We start from the raw sequence: 20,558 nt of genomic DNA, 5'->3' as shown, positions 1-20,558 counted from the left end.
CCATCTTAATGCAAACCACTAACTCAAGGACTGGAGGCATCCCCAAGATGAACATCCTCCTGCTGTAAGCTTTGTGACTCATGAACTGTGATAGAATTGCCTTTCTTTGAATGTTTAGGCAAAGAGTGGCAAGGTTAAAGAAATAAAAAGAAGTCAGCATTCATCTTACTAACCGGTGGGAGTCATCCAGAGCACATAACTGCTGTCAAAAAGCTGGCTGCTCCTGCCTACTGCCTCTACCCATAAATGTCAGATGTGATTTTCTTCTCCATTGACCAAACCCTTTCTGAGACTAAGTGACCACTTCCCAGACCAGTGATCTGCTTAAAAGAAGTCTAGTAAGTAGCTGTTAATTATTCTGTGTGTGTGACATAGAAGGGAAACCAATGTAGGACAACATGCTTCCAAAAAGTACATTCCTTTTCTTTTCTGGCAAATACGTTAAAGATGAGAACTTTATGTCTTAAAACGGGCTTGTACTTGCTAACAGGTGAGGGCACTTTCGTTCATCTAACTACAAATAAATTATAGCTGTTTAAAAACATTCATTTAAGTGATATCAAATGTGTTATAACCTATTTAAAAAGGAGGAAAATACCCAGAATTTTCCTAATAAATTATTTAAGCAATGCTATCATGAGACTCGATAGAAAACCCCCTAAACAACCTTACCAACACCTTCTCCCAGATGTTGAGATTCTTTCTCAACTCACACCTGGCAAATGTCTAGAATTTTAGAACTCCTTTTGAGTTACAGAAAAAAAGGGGAAGAGGGGGGCTGCAGAACCAGTCTAACCAGTTTCTTTTGGAGCTTTTAAATCATTTTAAGGTTGTTAAAAAGGGAATTTTTTTTAATAATTAAAAATGAGATTTATTTATAGACTGATACATTGTAAATCAAAGACAGGCCCAAAGTCAGTTTCCACAGTCAAAACACTAATGGCCTGAAAAAACTGAGGACTTGCTTAAGAAAAGGCCAAGTGTCCAAAGTAATAATATTTAGAAAACCTTCCAACTATCATAATCTGTACGGACATACATAAACATGTTGAAAAGGACACATGTAACCCCTATCTGAGACTGGGACCCTCATCCTTTCCTATAAAATGCCTGCCACAGAGCAGGTGCTCACTAAAATCAAAGGAGCTCATTTTGACAAAGGCATCTACTTTCTTAGAGGTAAGATGTCTAAAGTTCGTAACTATCTACCTTGTTTTTTTTTTGTCTAACCTTTAGCAAAAGTAAAAGCTAAATGAACAGAATGTTTTGAAATAACATGAACATATAGTCTCATTACATTTTTTTAATTCAATAAATTATAATAAGCATCAATCCATGCTCGTTGAATGTTTAAGTATAAATTATAAATTAAACTGGCCTTTGGTGGCCACTGCAGGAATGTGATGACCTCTGGGCTGTACTGCCCAAATGGGTGTCCAAGAAATGATGTTCCATGGCAAATCACTTGGGTTGCCCCTGGGAAATGATTTGAGAAACATGAAGGTAAAGTTAAACAAGTTTCTTCACTGAAGGATTTCTGAAACTTAAGTATTAAATGTGCAACCACCAAGAAGAGGATATAAGTTTGCCAAGCTTATTTGAGCAGAAAAACACTTTGTAATCTACACATGTGGTTACTGTTGGGTCTTTATCCCCATTACAATTTGTAAATGAACTACATAGAGCTGTTGCCTCAAATTGGACATAAGCTCAACAGGGATTTATAGACTCTCTTCCCAGCACTGAAACCTGAGGCAAGTTACTTAATCATCAGATTCCTTACTTGTAAAATGGAAATAAAGATATGACTTAACTCACACTTCGAAGAAAAGAAACCCAAAATTGATATATATTAAGCAGTCAATAATTGCTGTATTATCATTATGCCTGTCTTAGACTGCTCATGCTGTCACAACAAAAACATAGACTGGGCGACTTAAACAACAGTTCTAGAGGCTGGGAAGTCCAAGACCAAACTCTGGCAAGGTTCAGTTTCCAGTGAGGACTCCCTTCTTGGCTTGCAGATGACCACCACCTTCTCACTGTGTCCTCACATTGGAGGGAGGGAGAGAGGTGGGGGCAGAGAGAGAGAGAGAGAGAGAGAGAGAGAGAGAGAGAGAGAGAGAAAGTTGTCCAGTGTGTCATCCAATAATAACACTAACCCTATCCGAGCAGAGCCCCCCTTTTTGCCTCATTTAACTTTACTTCCATAAAGGCCCTATCTCCAAACACAGTCACATTGAGGATTAAGGCTTCAGCACAGGAGTTTGGGGGGACCATAATTCAGTCCATAGCAAGCCCGTTCCCATTTGAGTTCCAGTCTTCTCACTTCTTAGTATCAACTCTATTGCTGAAAGAATAAAAATCTCAGGCTGTTGAGATGTGAACACATTTGTCCCTTTACTGGCACCAGAGATCCATGGAGCATAATATTGTTGGTTTGGTTCTGGGTCAAATAAATTAAGCCACTTTACCTTGAGAAGATGGGAAAGAAAAGGGATATGATTTCCTGGTTTCCTGACTCAGGCATCAGAATACCAGGCTGTATCATCATAAAGGGGTCAGACAAAAAAAAAAGAGCATAGGTGTGGGAAATACGGGCTCCACATATATTTCACAACTCTTCTCATCACACGGTGGAAAACCACTTTCAGAAACAAGATTTGGCTACTGTTGGATCAGCCAAATCTATAACTTTATGAATTAAGAAATTTCCATTTGGCGCACATCAAAACAAGTAATCATAATCCTATGTGATGAGAATGTAAAAGATTAAAAGCAACTAAAATTTATAAAGTCAAAGAACAGACTAAAATAAAGTGTTTGTCTTAAACCTGACAAAAATTAACACTTATGTTAATATTTGATAGAATACAAAGAGTGGAACATATTTAAAATCAACAACAACTGCATGTACTAGTGAATAAAGAGGAAATGCAAAGGAGCTGACCAAGGAACTTCTGGAGACTTCTTGCTCACCCCATTCAGAAAGCCCTCTCTCTGTCCCTCATCTCTCCTCCAAGCAAAGGATGGTTCACCTTCCAAGCTGCACACATACACCACTTCCCCTCCTACACTGCCCCATCTCCCAGGTTCCTCCTCAAACACCTTTTTATACTGTGATTGAAGCCCTCATTTTACCTACTGTAATTATCTCCCCCTGAGAGACAAAATTTTCTGGAATGCACAGGCTAAATAGTCTTTTTCATCTTTGTATCTCCAGTAACTAGCCCAAGTCCTGACACAGAGTGGGTATTCAGAAAATGCTCTCTGAATAAATAAAATGCTTATCATTCATGAAGTAATAGTAGGAAACAAACACAGGTTTCAAAACAGCTTAGTCAAAGAAATATAACGTAAAGAAACTTTTCCTACAATAAGGAACATTACATATTTAGCACAAGGGTAAAATTTTATCTTAAATGACAAAAAATGCTTCAATCTTTCAGAAAAGTGACATGGCAATACCTATTAAAATCTCAACAATCTATTCATTCCAGAGAGTCAGCTGGGATTATTTTCCAAAGGAAACAGCCAAAAGAAAAAAAATAAATAAACTACTAAAGTGTCACAGAAACTTTCATTATTTAAAATATCAAAATATAAGAAAGTCCTTAAATAAGAGGAGAATGAGCAAAGTATCATGTATTAACTCAGTGAAATATTATACAACCAAAGAACTGATACTTTAAGACTAGAAATTTGGTGCACTATTTTTTTTTTCCACTTTTTAAGGTTACATTTGGAACACTTCATCATTAATTTATTTAAATGGTGCAAAGTACATATGTCACTTCTGGCATATTGCAAACATGGACATTTTAAAAATAAAACTATTACATTATTTCTTTAAACAATTCTACTGCAGTGCAATTCACATTCATACAATTTACCCATTTAAAGTATATGGTTCATGGGGCGCCTGGGTGGCGCAGTCGGTTAAGCGTCCGACTTCAGCCAGGTCACGATCTCGCGGTCCGTGAGTTCGAGCCCCGCGTCAGGCTCTGGGCTGATGGCTCAGAGCCTGGAGCCTGTTTCCGATTCTGTGTCTCCCTCTCTCTCTGCCCCTCCCCCGTTCATGCTCTGTCTCTCTCTGTCCCAAAAATAAATAAACGTTGAAAAAAAAAAATTTAAAGTATATGGTTCAGTGGTTTTTAGTATATTCACAAAGTTGTGCAAACATCAACACAATCAATTTTGAGCATTTTCATTACCACAAAAAGAAAGCTCACATTTCATGGTTGTCAGTCCCCAATCCTCTCATGGCCCTCCCACCCAGCCCTTCACCACCATCAATCTACTTCTTGTCTCCATAGAGTTGCCTATTTCGGACATGCTTTTGAGTGGAATCATACAATATGTACTCCCCTGTGACTAGCGTATGTGATTAGCATAGTGTTATCAAGGTTTATTCACGTCATTTCATCTATCAGTATTTCATTTCTTTTTATTAACTAATAATATACTACATTTTACTTATCAATTCACCAGTTGATGGACATGTGAACTGTTCTCACTTTGGAGCTATTACGAATAATGCTGCTCTGAACATTTATAAAGAAGCTTTTGTGTGGACATGTTCTTATTTCTCTTGGGTATATACTTAGGGGTAGAATTACTGGATCAAATCATAACTCTATGTTTAACTATTTGAGGAACTACAGACTATTTTCCAAAGCAGCTGCACCATACAAATCCTCACCAAAACTTGTCATTGTCTTTTTTATTCTAGTCATCTGAGTAGGTATGAGGTAGTACTTACTGTGGTTTTGACTTGCAATTTTCTGATAGCTAATGATGCTGAGCATCTTTTCATATGTTTATTGGTCATCTGCATATCTTCTTTGGAGAAATGTCTACTCAGATCCTTTGTCAATTTTTAATTGGATTGTCTTTTTATTATTGAGATGTAGTACTTCTTCATACAATCTGGATACTAGTCCCTTATAAGATATACAATGCATAAAAATGTTCACCCATTCTGTGGGCCGTCTTTTCAATTTCTTAACATCATTCTTGTAAATGTGTCCAGAGAAGCCTAAATACCATGGAGATTTCATTCTTACCATAATCCATATAAAACATACATGAACAAGTACTAAGAAAATTTATACCACTCCTTTTTCCCCTTGAAATTGTATTTCATTCCTCTTTTCCCTCAGAACTTCATCCTAATATATTTATGCTTGGAAGTCTTTTATTGATTTATGAATACTCTACACACTTCTCTACAACAAAAAGTTTCATACATATTTCAGAATTATTAAATGCCTTTGACTTCCTGTGAAAACATAACTCTAAGCTTTAATATTTTTCTTATGGATCCAGTTAATATAATTCTTTTTCTATTTTTTAATTTTTCTATTTTTATTATAAACTATGATAATTATTAATATGGATACAATACATATGATGTTTACTGTGACAAACAGTTGTTAATCAGAAGGAATACATTTATTTGGCAATGCATTGCTTAATAGGATGGATGGGGTAAGGGATGGTTAAGAGGCCTTAAGATTCGTCTGACTCAAAACTATGAAATGCTCCATCCTTCATTTGATGATCAGGGCTTTGGAAATCTGGAGCCAATATGCCACAGCAAGGTTACAGATGGAGGAGAATGGGGTTTTTTTGTAAAACAGGAAAAGTCTATGGTAGAAGGGAACATGGGAAAGGAGAGTCTGCATGATGCCCAGATGTAGGTGTGTTTTCAGGGAGATGAATTTTCAGAAAGAATACCTCAAAAGTTAAGGACCTGAAAAGAGATTCCCTTAAAACTATCTAGACTACCTATCTCTTGGAAAGTCTCTTTGCACTCGCCCAAGTGTACATGTTCCCCAATTGGAAGATAGCTGCATTAGAGGATCTTATACTCCCTGAAATGATTATGTATAATGAATATTTGTTTTAGGACACAAAGTCTCTCTTTAAAAATTTTTTTAAGGTTTATTTATTTTTGACAGAGAGAGAGAGACAGAGCATGAGTGGGGGAGGGGAAGAGAGAGAGGGAGACAGAATCCGAAGCAGGCTCCAGGCTCCGAGCTGTCAGCACAGAGCTCCACACGGGGCTCGAACTCACAGACCACGAGATCATGACCTGAGCCGAAGTCAGACGCTCAACCAACTGGGCCACCCAGGCGCCCCTAAAGTCTCTCTTTGATAACACCTCTATCTAAACAAGACAGAAGTGTTATCTTGGGTGGAGAAAGCAACTTACTTTCTCCAATATCTCATAATAAAATAGGATGGGTCAAAGCAGTAGTCGAGACATTTCAAATAACAAAGAAGGTTTGTGTTCAGCAGTTGATAAGAAGAGATCTAACTGTGTATTAAATTTATGTCATTTTCTTTTACCCTAAAAGTTTGATGGCTTCAAGTCACTTGCTACACTAGACAACAATATACAAATAAGCCTAAAATAGCTACTTTTAAAATCATACTTAAATTTGACAAGAGCTTATGCCTGGGTTAATACTGCTTACACTCGTCTAAATGTCACTTTGACAAACTACATGTTTGCCTTGATGACATCTCCCCCTAGGCATATTATGGTGCTTCCATTAACTCCGGTGTTATCTTTGTAGCAGGAGAATATGCCTAATTGTTTTCAGAATATTCATAATTTACAAGGCTTCTCTCTTTGGTCTTGATTCAGAATCGCTCATAACATTGAGGGGAAAGATCCCTGCACAGATGCTATCCAGTGTGTGTGTGTGTGGTGTGTGTGTGTGTGTGTGTGTGTGTGTGTGTGTGTGTGTGTTTAATTATTATTAATTTCAAAGCACAAAGTGTTCTCTTTGAAGCAAATGTTTAATAGTTATGATCCAAATTTTAGATGAAAATGTTACCTTATAAAGTATACAATAAAAAAGATGTTACAACAACCTTGGGCAACATAGAAAAACTTTGCAAATATGCAATCATGGAAGACTATAAACTCAACAATTCCATTCAACAGCATTTATTAAAAACTTACCTTGAATAAGACTCTGTGATAGACATATGGAGGAAAAACACATTTCAGCCCTTGATTCTAACGCCAAACTGGCATCACAAAATACACAAAGAATCTGAGAGCTACCAAGGGACTTGTGACCCAAATATTTATCCCCAAACTCAGGTCGTCAGAATTCAAAAATATTCTCTGGGGAACCAATGACTTATACAATCAGTTCTATAGTCAAATATTCCTCCCTATCTGCTCTTCCTGCCAGTGGCATGAAAATTCAAACAAATCAGCTACAAATCTTGCAAAACAGACAATATTTTATGAGAATAATAAAAGTGATTTTTGGAAAACTGCTTTTCACATACAAGACCACAGAAAATGATCTCAGGATCCTCTTTATAATTAACAATTAAAGATGTAAACAATCTATAATTTTATTTATGCTTTCAAAGAGAATGAAATGCTTTACAAATTTTTTAAGTCTCTTGGAAAAATAAATACAAAGGATCTTCTTTATAATCATGCTTAAACAAGGGGCAATGTATGTCTTATCATAAAATTTCAGAATATCAAAAAAAAACACTTTATTTTTTTCTAAAAAGTAGCACATAGTTGCAAATAAAACCCAGGAACAAACTTTATTTTCATGATTATTAGTTTGTTTTCTATAAGACCAAATTCCAATTAAACCCTCAATACCTATGAGACATGAATCCATCTTAAAAGGATTCACCTTTAGTGAACTTTTTCTAGTGCCAATTACCCTTGAGCCAGCCTCCTATATCTTTCTAGTTCCAATTAATGAGGAACATTCTAGCCAGCTAAGCCAACTGGAATTATTTGTGTTCGAAGGGGCTTTCTGCTGTGGAACGTACCGCCATCTTTCTCCAACTAAGTCCCAGGAGCCTTTCCTGGCACCACGTATACACTGTGTGCTCCCCTGCAGCCTTTGTGCCTCATAGCCCACCCAAGCCAACTGCTGAGAAAGACACACAATCTCCCCAGTTTGTGGGCCTTAATGGTTTTTTTTTTTAATGTTTATTTACTTATTTTTGAGAGAGAGAAAGAGTGCATGCATACACAAGCGGGGGAGGGGCAGAGAGGGAGGGAGACACAAAATCCAAAGCAGGCTCCAGGCTCTAAGCTGTCAGCACACAGCCTGACGCAGGGCTTGAACTCACAAACCGAGAGATCATGACCTGAGCTGAAGTTGTATGCTTAATCGACTGGGCCACCCAGGTGCTCAATGGGTTTTACTGTTAATCACTCTCTAACAGACAAATATGTAAGTGTCCAAAAACTCTGAAAATAATGGCCCCTGGTCTAAGTATCTGAAATTCTTCTTGGAAAGCTAAAACATAATCCACTTTTATTCACTCAAGAAACTTGAACTTTAACTCATTAAAACATCCCCACTACCACTACCAGCACTCCCCATATCCTATCACATGACAGCATTTGGCAAATCCCTTCCTCCATGAGGGTCTGTCTTCCCAGACTGAAAATGCAAGGGAACTGCAACAGTGGCTCTCAGGTGAGCAGTCTGCCTTTCGCAAGGGTTCTGGACAGACAATTACCAAGTCAGCTAGGGCGTTTCACCGCGCATTCTGTCATTCACGAAACATGACAACTTGTATGATGTACATCACCCAGCGAATTCAGAGACATTAAATGAGTGGTTTGGAGAAATCAGCCGAAGCCAGAATGCAAGAATGCTGGATTCCACGATGCTCCATAAGGACAGGGGTTTTCAGCTCTATCAGATCAGTGCCACCCTTTGACAGCAAACGTTTGAAATCCAGAGATAGTGATTACACACATAGACAGAAAATTGTAATATAAAGGGGAGTAATTTTCGCTGTCATTCAAGTGTGTAAACTATATGTATGCACATGTATATATACTTTAATATGTAAACAAACATAACTACAATAAATAATTTAATGAAGTAGTAGGATGCCTGCAACCATTTTTAATGATTAAATTTGATTTTAAAAGACATTCATCTGTGGGAATGCAAGCTGGTGCAGCCACTCTGGAAAACAGTATGGAGGTTCCTCAAAAAACTAAAAATAGAACTACCCTACAACCCAGCAATTGCACTACTAGGCATTTATCCACAGGATACAGGTGTGCTGTTTTGAAGGGACACATGCACCCCCATGTTTATAGCAGCACTATCAACAATAGCCAAAGTATGGAAAGAGCCCAAATGTCCATCAATGGATGAATGGATAAAGAAGATGTGATATACATATACAATGGAGTATTACTCAGCAATCAAGAAGAATGAAATCTTGCCATTTGCAACTATGTGGATGGAACTGGAGGGTATTATACTAAGTGAAATTAGTCAGAGAAAGACAAAAATCATATGACTTCACACATATGAGGACTTTAAGAGACAAAACAGATGAACATAAGGGAAGGGAAACAAAAATCATAAAAACAGGGAGGGGGACAAAACAGAAGAGACTCAAATATGGAGAACAAACTGAGGGTTACGGGAGGGGTTGTGGGAGGGGGGACGGGCTAAATGGGTAAGGAGCACTAAGGAATCTACTCCTGAAATTATTGTTGCACTATATGCTAACTAATTTGGATGTAAATTTTAAAAAATAAAAAATAAAACAAGTTAAATTTTTTTTTTAAAAAAAAGACATTCATCTGAATATTTTCAATATTCTGTAAAGGACATTTTAAAATAAGGGCTGAATATGTATGTGTGTACGTGTATGTATATCCATATTATCACACTACCCACAAATGTGTACTGGTACAATTTAAATACCAGAAACAGCACTGCTACTGGTGATGGGATTTGTCAAAATGGTGGACCTGTCCATGGGATAGCAGCAAAAAATCAAGCACAACTTCTGACACACTTAGCAATTACATTCCCGAAATTTTCAGAATATATTAAAACTGGGCCCCCAAAAAGGTTTTGTTTCATATGTTGCACAGGGTTAGGTTTTTCATCAACTGAATCTCCAGTAGGGACATTCTAAAATTATGCAGAATGCATAGAATAAGCTTTCACTGGATGGCTGTTTTTTGTATACTCTCCAGAATCCTCTGATCCTCCACCCATGAAACACCAGTAGCACATTCCATTATTTTGGACAACCAAAGTTAGTTCCCACCAGTTTCCAAAACACTCCCTGAGGAGGGGCAGTACCACTCTCACTAAGACCCACTGAATAAGACTTTCCCAAAACCACTGACTGGGGCCTAACAGAGTATCAGACACAGTGCTAGGCAGTAGGGAGAAATATACGGCTTAGAGCACAGTGGGGAAAGTGGCATTAAACAACTATCCAAGTAATTCTATCAATACAAAATACTGTGAGTGCTATAAAAGAAAATTATAAACTGATAATTTAGGTGGTGGGGTAGCATCAGACTTTAGTAGTTTGTGGATCAGTAAAATTGTTTCTTTAATTAGCTTGGAGACATAAATAGGTTTGTCAGTGTTTTAATTTTGCAATGAAAGTTTTTTTTTTTTAATGATAACTACCATTTACAATCACCATGGTAACAAGAAGGAAAGAAATTATTTTTGAATTTATAAAAACATAAAACAAAAGCGGTGGAAAATCTCACTTTACTACATTATGATTTTTCTCTTTTGCTGAAGTTTGATAAAAACTTATCAAAGATTGGCATTTTTGTTACCATAATATAAGATCATTACGACTCAAGTGTGGTCTGTGGACCAGCAGCATCAGAATCACCTGAGAATTTTTGAAAAATGCAAAGTCACAGGCCCCACTTCATTCCTATGCATCAAAATCCCACTTTAATAAGATCCCCAGGTGATTCTCAACCACACTGAAGTTTGAGAAACACTGTACCAGAATAGATTATACTGACCTTCCTAATGGCTGAAATTCAGCCATAACCATCTACATTTCAGACTCAGTAATGGTCTTTAACACTCAATAACCATTTTCTCAAAGAAGCTAATTGACGGGTCCTGGAAAAATGAGGACACAAGATGAAGCATCAAGCATATGAGCCAGCATCCTAAACATCAATCACCTTTCACCCTTTAAACCTCATGACCTTGAAAAGTCATGGGGGATGAGGAGCACAGAAAGACAGTGAAGTGTCAATCACAAACAACATTCCCAGCTTTGCAGTAGCCTTGAGCAGCATAAAACTGAGTTCCACAGCTTCTAGGTGAGAGAATGCATCCAGGGACTGTGCTAAATGCTGAGTCTTGTTCTGAGTGCTAAGTACTGCCATAAGACAGAGCAATTTTTATCACTAGCAGTCAGTAAGTCAGCCCACTGTTTAGAGGACTTGACATATGCTGCTTTGAACTCATGTTTTACGATATTTCATCCCACAATAGTTCTTCTAACAAAGGAAATCTCTCTAGATACATGTTAATTATGGGCAAAGACATGAGGTACAGATTCATGCCTGTTTTCTAAGCCACTGTGATGGGGAAATAACTGCCAGTACAATGCAATGCCCCTCTGAGACATAAGAAAAGTTCCAGTATAGATCCGTGGTGACATATGACATATGGCCACATATGGCTACTGACCACATGAATGTGGTTACTCCAAACAGATAAGCTGTAAGTATAAAATATACAAATAGATTTTGCAAACTTAGTACAAAAAAATTATAAAATATATCAATAATTTTATACTGATTACATGCCCAAATTATAATATTTTGATATGTTGGGCTAAATCATACATACTAAAATTAAAATAACCAATTTCTTTTACTTCTGTAATATGACTACTACAAAACTATTAATTTTATGTGACTTGCATTAGTTCTGTTGGGCAGTGCTAGTCTAGAAGCTCATTAGAATGATACATGCATCAACCATAACTTAAAAAAAATTATGTAGACAGTTATATCCTAAATCTTAGAGGATACCTGAAGAAAACATGTACTTAGGCAGCAACCAAATACAAAGGCGCCAGAAGAGGTGTTCAGATTTTTTTTAACAAATGCTGATAAACGGACCCCTTTCTGAAATGTCTGCATGGGGAGGAGGGAGTATGAATTTGTATCCAAAAAGAGAGAAATATCAAGTGTTTAATAAAAATAGACAAAGGAGAGGAGTTGTAGAAATTGAAGTGCACTGAAGTGCAATTGTAGTGATGATGACTTCTCTCAGAGACTAGGAATGCAGAGGAGTGGAAAAGATAAACAAATTCCACTGACAATAGCCAATAATTTCCTGGCCTAAGCCAGTCAGATAACTAAGCCTTCCCAACGCTCTATAAAATGGGGAAGGTGAAACCACAGTCTTAGCACTTGAGTCAGATCAAGAAAGGTGCTACACTTGGAAAACAGCCAGAGGCGGACCATATTGATTTGGAGGGAGGGAAGTATAAATTAAAATGAACTCACAGCTCAACTCACAGCTCATCTTCCAGGGTACAGAGAAAAATAGAAAAACTTCCATGGAATTAAACAATAGACTCAAAAATCATTTCCTTTAATACGAAGACCTCCACACACACAGCGGTGTTAAAACAATATCCCCAACACTGGAAAATGGTGCTGGGTCAGTTTGGGAAGGAGACTACGAATATGAAGCAAGCAAAGTAGCCAAAGCCATCTCCAATCTGGGCAGATTCCTCTCATTCCTGGCCCCTGGAACAATCCCATCACTTAGGAAATCTGGATCTCTGCCAACACGCTGCTTCTGCAGGCTGCTGGGGGATGGGTGAGGAGGGTGGAAATGTCTGGGCAGCTGGCTTTTATCACAAAGCCTTCTCTCTTCGAAAGGCTTATAATGAATTTCCTAGACATGATATAACACAGTATTTTAAGTGATTAACAGTACAAAAAGATCACATTTTAAAAAAATAAATACCTAAGGTGTAAGGGGCCAATAACTACATGAATGAAATCTGATAAAATACAAAAACATTATATGCTAGTGATTTTTAAATGCCTTTCATTAGCCTTAATCTTAACAAATCGATATAGAAGAAAAAGAAAATAACATGTTGAGCACTTAACAGAGGCACCAAGCACTTTCCTACCTTAACTCACTTAAAAATAACTAACTTCTAATAGGGAATTCACCTTGAGCCACTCACTGTTCTAAGGAGTTTACGTGTATTAAAACTCATGTGATTCTAACAACCCTACAAGGCAGGTATTAGTATTATCCCCCTGTTCCAGATGCACAGGGAGGTTAGGTATCACACAGTCCAGAAGTGCTGGAGCCTGGACATGACTGCGGATTTATGACACCTGGCTGCTCGGCTGGAGCACCCCGACTTCTCACCCAATCTATGAAGCTGCCTCACAGCCTCTACTCTCAGATAACGATACTCAGACACTGGGATCCAGAGACTTATTGTTCATCATGACAAAGCTACTAAGTGGCAGAACATGGATTCAAATCCATATCCAACACTAACTTCTTCCCATCAACAGCTTCCTGTTTTCACCAAAGCCTTGCCGGGGTTTATAATGCTGTCCAAAATATCGTACTGTCTTCTTATTCTCTAGAGGATTGTTGCTAGCCACTTCTCCTTTCTTCCCTCTTAGCCAAGCTGTCAATATTCGTACCATAGTTTGAGCTGGTGACTCTTGAGGCATCTGAAGAATACAAAATAGGATTTATGCTCTTCACAGCTATGTAAATTCAAGCATTCAGGTCTGTAAGTCTGTCACGGAATATATGGAAAGTAAAAAGCATTTGTCTGAATGGACAAATTAGTGGGTACCTTGTATTATTTGTCAGTAATGTTAAAATACTGAGGCAATAACTATCATTTTGAAATCTGTATTTCTAGGGTATTTAGGCCACAGCCTCCCCTAGTCTGATCCTGAATGCAATGCCCTTAAATCCTGACTTTGTCAGGTGAAGCAGAATAATGAGGTGAAGGTAGGAGGGCAGTAAACCTGGTCTCCAGACCCAGCTCCACTGTGAGAACAGAAAATTGTGGCCTGGGGCACAGTGCTCACCTTCTTGGAACACAATTTCCTCCTCTACAAAACAGGGATGAAAATACTTATCCACTGCTTCACAGGGTTGTTGCAAGAATTTTCTGAAATAACATATGAAATTGTTTTGTGAACTCTGAAGCCCTATAAAATCTACTATGATTATGCAGTGCCACTCTTGCCTGCAGGAGCCAGCATGCATAGGGGCTTCAGGACTTCTGATGATGGCAAAGAGGGAGACAGAGGTCCGTCCCTCTAACACCACATACTCAGTAACTCAACCCTCTAGGTGAAATCATCACTGGATTTCAAGGTGCAGGAGTTGTGTTTTCAAACAAGATAAAAGATAATAAGCACTGATTTAAATAAAAAGCTTGAAAACTCCAGGAAGACATAATCACCACCGTAACTGCCACCCTAATCAAGTCTCCAAGGGACAGCTGAGAATGCTCTGGGGGAACTTTCATTGCTAGACCTTCTGATCAAGTGCAAGATACTGGAAATTTTACCTTCAAATCATTTTAAAAAGAATTGACATGCACAGTGCTTAGCTGTTTTGCTATTTTTTAAGAATCTGGGGGGGGGGGGGAAGACTCAAGAAAACAAACCTAACACCTTAAAATCTAATGTTCAGAACATTTCAGATTTTCCTTTTCAGATTTTTTTTTTCCCTCCTTTTTTCACACTATCAACATGCCAGTATCTGGGTCTGCAATCAACTCCGCCAAAAAGATGCATTTATGGAGAACAGCTCTTTAAAGAGAGGAGCAAAATAACTAAAGATCTTCGAATTCAACTACAGTAACAGCTGCCCCTCTTTTAAAATAAAAGATGTCTAATTATTAGTATTCATGCGGTCAGACTATACCCTCAGAAGGCACAGATCCACTCTTTCAGTCCACAACAGAAATCCTTTTAAGCCATTCGACATCCTGCACTGTGTAGTTTTAAACCTGCACATATGTCTCAGTTTGGGGGGGCAGGGGATTCATATGACTACAAACTCTAGAAAAAAAATTAAGAAGACAAAGAAAGATGGCAAAATTAAAAAATGAATAAAAGAAACAGAATTTAAAATATATGTGTGTGTGTGTATTACAAGGAAGCCAGTAAGCTGACAAATGGCACGCTACTACATTAATAATGGTAAGTATGAATATTCATTACACAATAGTCATAAATAGAATGAAGGAGAACCAGAGTGCAGACGGGGCAAAAACTCAGAAAGCTTTTTAAAGAGAAGGAAAGACAAAGAATGAAGGAAGCAAAGAAAACACACACAACCTCGGAGAACACTATTTAAGTAAGGGTCTCTGGGTAGAAACTTTGATCTAAGATAAGATAGGACAGTAAAGAAGGAATTTCCTTAAACAAAGGTAAATAAATAAACAGTATAAACTACCCAGAATGACAGGAAGTGCTTTCAGTAAAAACAGTCAGGGTAGTCTTTGCTTAGGATGTTAAGGATTAGAATAATACATCTCCCAAACCACTGATAAAGTTGCTGAAACTGCCCTACCCCACCATACCTTCACTCCCCGCTTAGAGAAGGGACAGCCCCAGGTGAAAACCCAATGCGCTAACGTGCAATCTCCAACGCTTGATTGTTATATATCTTGAGAACGAGGAGGAAAAAATCAAAGCCACAAAGAGAATTAACCCCTAAACATGTGCTCATGGACCACAGCTTGATTTTCCCCTCCCATTACAAGCTAGAGACTTCTTGAAAAGGCCACCACAGTGAGTCTGTTTTTTCTAGAAGATAGTTTCAAGATAAGTACAGAAAATCCTTAAAGTACTAAATGAGTAAAAACACTGCCACAAAAATGAACAGTCACTCTATGTTCTTTAAAAACATGCTGATTATTCTAAACTGTTTCCAAAAAAACAATAGGGGCAAAAAAGGCACGGGTACGAAATTACTGACACCACACAACATCTGGCCTGTAGTTTTTAATTAGACAAGAAAGAATCCTGAAGGCAAATGCCACAGGATTGATAGAAGTGGAGTGAGCACCTACTCTAAGTAGGAAAATCAATTTATTTGCAGCACTCTCATTTTGTTTCTCAATTAGTCCTGAGGCCAAGGGCTACCCTAACACACTCTTAGCATTAATTTGCAACTTAAAAGTTACACAATTCAGCAATAAATGTAATGCAATCATCATTTAAATGCAAGGAACTTTCAAGGCTCCTTTTAAAAGGCCACAGTCCAGGGGTCACCCTCCACCAACTTTAGCTGGGGGCCAGGGGGCTGTCCAGGTTCCCCCAAGTTTCATTACTTCACTAGCCCTGTGACCCTCATGGGTTGCTTCACTGCTCAAGATCTCAGTTTCCCCATCGTTAAAAGGAGAAATAATAATGCCAACATTATTGGGAAGATTAAATAATGTGTTATTTTATTTTATTTTATTTTATTTTATTTTATTTTATTTATATTTAAGGGTTTTTTAATGTGTTTAAGAGGATTTTTTATTATTCATTTAAATCCAAGTTAGTTAACATATAGTGTAATAATGATTTCAGGAATAGAATTTAGTGATTCATCACTTACATAAAACAAACAGCCAGTGCTCATCCCAACAAGTGTCCTCCTTAATGCCCATCGCCATTTAGCCCATCCCCCCACCCAACACCCCACTAGCAACCCTCAGTTTGCTCTCTGTATTTAAGAGTCTCTTATGGTTTGTCTCCCTCTCTGTTTTTATCTTATTTTTGCTTCCCTTCCCTTATGTTCATCTGTTGTACTTCTTAAATTCCACATGGATGAAATTATATATTTGTCTTTCTCTGACTTATTTTCCTTAGCATAATACACTCTAGATCCATCCATGTTGTTGCAAATGGCAAGACTTCACTCTTCTTGATCACTGAGTAATACTCCATTGTAGATATATACCACATCTTTATCCATTCATCAGTCAATGGACATTGGGCTGTCTCTATACTTTGGCTATTGTCAACAGTGCTGTTATAAACATTGGGGTGCACATGCCCCTTTGAATCAGCATTTTTGTATCCTCTGGATAAATACCTAATAGTGCAATTGCTACGTTGTAGGTAGTTCTTAATTTTTTGAGGAACCTCAAAACACTCTGCTGTTTTCCAGAGTGGCTACACCAGTTTGTATTTTATATTTAAGGGGTTTTTTTTAATGTCACTATTAATAAACGATTGTTGAATTTCTACAGCATTGTGAAAAATAAAGAAGAAAGAAATCCTATATCTGAATTATGGAAATAAACTTAACCAAAAACTATTGTCCATTTATTCTTTCAGGCAACACTTACTCAGCACATACCAGGTCCAAAGCACTATGTTGAACAAATGAGATACAGAGGGAGGTAGAAATGCACCTCTGCCCCCCCAGAACCACATGCTCCCATAGGGGAAAAAAGAGGTGACTGCAAGGATGTAAATATCTGCTCAGACAACACGTCCCAAGATCTTGATAATACATGCCAATGAGGGGAGAACATCCTAATGAGAAAATACCCCAATTCATCAACTCATGGACAGCGAATACAGAATAGGGACAAAAGGGCTAGCCTTGCCAAGACCATGATTAGGTTCCAGTGAAAATGTTGGTAACCAACAAAGAGAACCACGGAGACATCATCAGAGCCTACAGAGAAGGCACTGACCTAGAAATGGGAAAGCATGGGAAGATATTCCTCCCTCTGTACATAGGGTAATCACAGATCTTTCTGGAAATTCCTGTCACCAAATGCACACTGTAGATGTGACATGTGTGAGTGCTGTCTGCTACTAAAGCACTGGTTAATAATGTTCACAAATGCAGAGCTTCGATCTTCCAGGATATAAAATCCTATCCACCAAAGCCCATCTGGTTGACAAACGCCACCAGTAGAGATTACTTTCTGCCAGATCCAGTCAGCACATGGTCATGGCAAGGCCACTATGGTAGAGGAGGAAGGGAATAGTGGCAGAAGGAAGCTAAGTTTGGATTTCAAAGCCTCAGTTTCTCCCATCTTTAAAATGAGGAGGTTCCCAAAATTAGATCACTAGTGTCCCACGATAAAGCTAGGCAGGCACCATGTGACCCTCAACTTGAGGGAAAAAGAAGGATGACAGAAATATCACCACGTGTGATGGAAGTCATGAGTGGCACAATCAAGTTGTATGAAGGAGAGTACCTGCTATGTGCCAAGACCTGTTAAAGAATTTATAGGCATTATTTGATTAAACTTCACAATAACCCCACCAGGTAGAGATTATGATCCTTGTACAGTGAAGGAAAAGGAGGCGCCTAGATTGTCTGTAGGGGGAAGGGCACAACCCAGCCCGAAGATGGCGGAGCAAGAGCCCAAAGCTCCTCTTCCTGTGATTCCTACTCACCACCCTCAGGGGGAGTGCAGGGTGGAAAGGCGTGGGTTCACAGCCTGGTAGAAGACACAGAGCACAACCACAGACAGTCAGCACCAATCAGTTAATCACTCACAAATAAATGAACTCTTGAAGAAAAACACCCGGTCCACCAAACACTGAATCAGTGTTTGTGTGTTCCTGTGACTCATCTCCAAACAGGTGATCCTCACTGATCCTCAAAATAGTGGTAGATGTCCCACTACAAGTTCATAAACATTTTTCAGGTTTCTGACTAGATAAGAATACCATGCACTAATTGCACCATCTTGCAGGACACACCTGTGGGTGTCACCACAGAAATATTTAATATACAGACTTTTAAGAGAAAAGGCACGTCAAAAAGATACTAAAGAGGCACACAGTATCTCTTTTTTAAAAACATATAAATTTAAACATTCCTCAAAACAACCTTCAAGCAATTAAACCTAATCATCAGTTCTCTCTGACACAGATTGCTTTAAAAACTCAGCAACAAAACTTACTCTACCCTTTGGTTATTAAATGTCTAGAGAAGTTGAAAAAATCAATATTTTACGTTCATTAAAATTTTTTATGTTGAAAAACACTCATCTGAGACCTAAAGAAAAATAACAGCTTTCATTTAGAAACTTACAAGCATCAGGAGAAAAGAACTAATAGAAGAAAGGAAGAGATTAAAAAATCGTTTGCAGATGACATGATTACATACCTAGAAAACCCAAAGGAAACCCCTGAAAAATACTGGAACCAACAGAGCTTAGTAAAATAGCAAAACAGAAAAGAAATATATAAAATTCTACAGGAACAAGAACAATAAAAATTGATTCTCATTCTTAATTAGCACTTTATTTTTAAGAGAGGTCTAGAAATAACATGAATGACAAAAAAATCAAGGCACAAAGATTAAGAAAACTATAATGTACTTTATGAAAAGATCTTTATTTAAAAAACAAAAAACTTGGACAGTAGTGGGACAAACCATGTTCCTACATAGAAAAAAAAAATGTAAACTGAAAAGGATATTCTGTTAAAAGTATTGCAAAGAAGATTTTTTAATAAATATAAAAACTTTCAGGGTGCCTGGGTGGCTCAGTCAGTTAAGCAACCGACTCTTGATTTTGGCTCAGGTCATGGTCTCACAGTTTGTGGGATCGAGCCCTGTGTCAGGCTCTGCACTGACAGCGTGGGGGTTGCTTGGGATTCTCTCTCTCTCTGTGCCTCCCCTGATCATGTGGTCTCTCTCTCTCTTCAAAACAAGTAACCTTTTTTTAACTTTTTAAAAAATAAATTGAAATTTAATTTTTCTAAATTTTCAATTTTTTATACGATCTGTATTTTTTATCTTTTCATTAATGACCAGATGTTATTTTATATGTAAAAATGGAACAGTATTATAATTAAGAACAATAAAAATAAAAAAGTAAATGTAATCTTTGAGTTTCAAGGCTAGATTTCAATCAAATTTCCAGTTTTCATAAATCTCCAATGTGTCAGCTGAGTTACTGAAAGTAAGTTTAACAAAATTGAGCAGTAAACACAGAAAAACAGGAAAAAAACCTGACAAGTTCATTTTTTTTTACCTTCCTTTACTCTCAAAATAAATGTAATTTGAAGTAAAACAAACAAACAAACAAAACAGGTGTTATGACCGAGATCAGCAGCATATCATACCTGCCACAGAGACAGAGTATCATACCTGCTACTGGCCTCAGAGACAAAATGCCCAAATGGAAGTGGAAACTAGACACAGGCTCTCCCATGTAAGTTAAATGCTCCCCAAACAAATAGCAGGAAGGACTGGCAAATACATTCATTTTTAAAGTAAATATTAACTTTAATGAGCTTGGTGACTGGCAAACTGATTCTGCTCTCTTGATATTTTCCCTTCCCTGATCCTTCTCATCAAAAAGAAAAAGAAAACACTAAAAAGGCACAAACTCTCCTACTCTGAGCCCAATGTGTACCAGAGAAGAATCTAAAATTACTCTGTATGTTTCTGCCCTCAAGTCTTCCTTATTCTACCAGATGTAAAAAAAAAAAAAAAAAAAAAAAAAAAAAAAAAGACAGTGTAAATGAAACAATATATGTGCCAGAACTAGTCCACGAAATGCAGGGGGGGGGGGGGGTCATAATACTGGTAATTGTAGAACTGGGGCCAATCACTATCCAACATCAGCATCTCCTGCCTACTGCTTTGCTCTTCTTCTTCCCTTGCCCACATCCACCAGTCATGAACCAGAAAAAGAACTGTGCCTGTCCCAGTTGGGAAAGAGGGTGCAAGCGGCCAAAAGGTCATCGACAACCT

The 20,558-nt window shown here is 37.8% G+C and overlaps 1 protein-coding gene across 8 annotated transcripts in view; it reads right to left on the bottom strand.

Annotated features, from left to right (window-relative positions):
• CDK14 (cyclin dependent kinase 14) overlaps positions 1-20,558 on the bottom strand; it is a 674,504-nt gene that overhangs the window by 607,255 nt on the left and 46,691 nt on the right. For 6 of the 8 annotated variants that reach the window (XM_045053222.1, XM_045053223.1, XM_045053221.1 and 3 more), the window contains exon 3: positions 13,508-13,537. The exons of the other annotated variants lie outside the window; for them this stretch is intronic. In XM_045053222.1, coding sequence (XP_044909157.1) covers positions 13,508-13,537 — 30 coding nt within the window. The remainder of the gene's footprint in view (positions 1-13,507; positions 13,538-20,558) is intronic. 8 annotated transcript variants of the gene reach the window in all.

The sequence above is a fragment of the Felis catus genome, chromosome A2 (assembly GCF_018350175.1).
Source record: "Felis catus isolate Fca126 chromosome A2, F.catus_Fca126_mat1.0, whole genome shotgun sequence".
Taxonomy (NCBI): domain Eukaryota; kingdom Metazoa; phylum Chordata; class Mammalia; order Carnivora; family Felidae; genus Felis; species Felis catus.
Note: the sequence above shows the minus strand (reverse complement) of the source record. Positions and strands in the feature narration are given on the sequence as shown.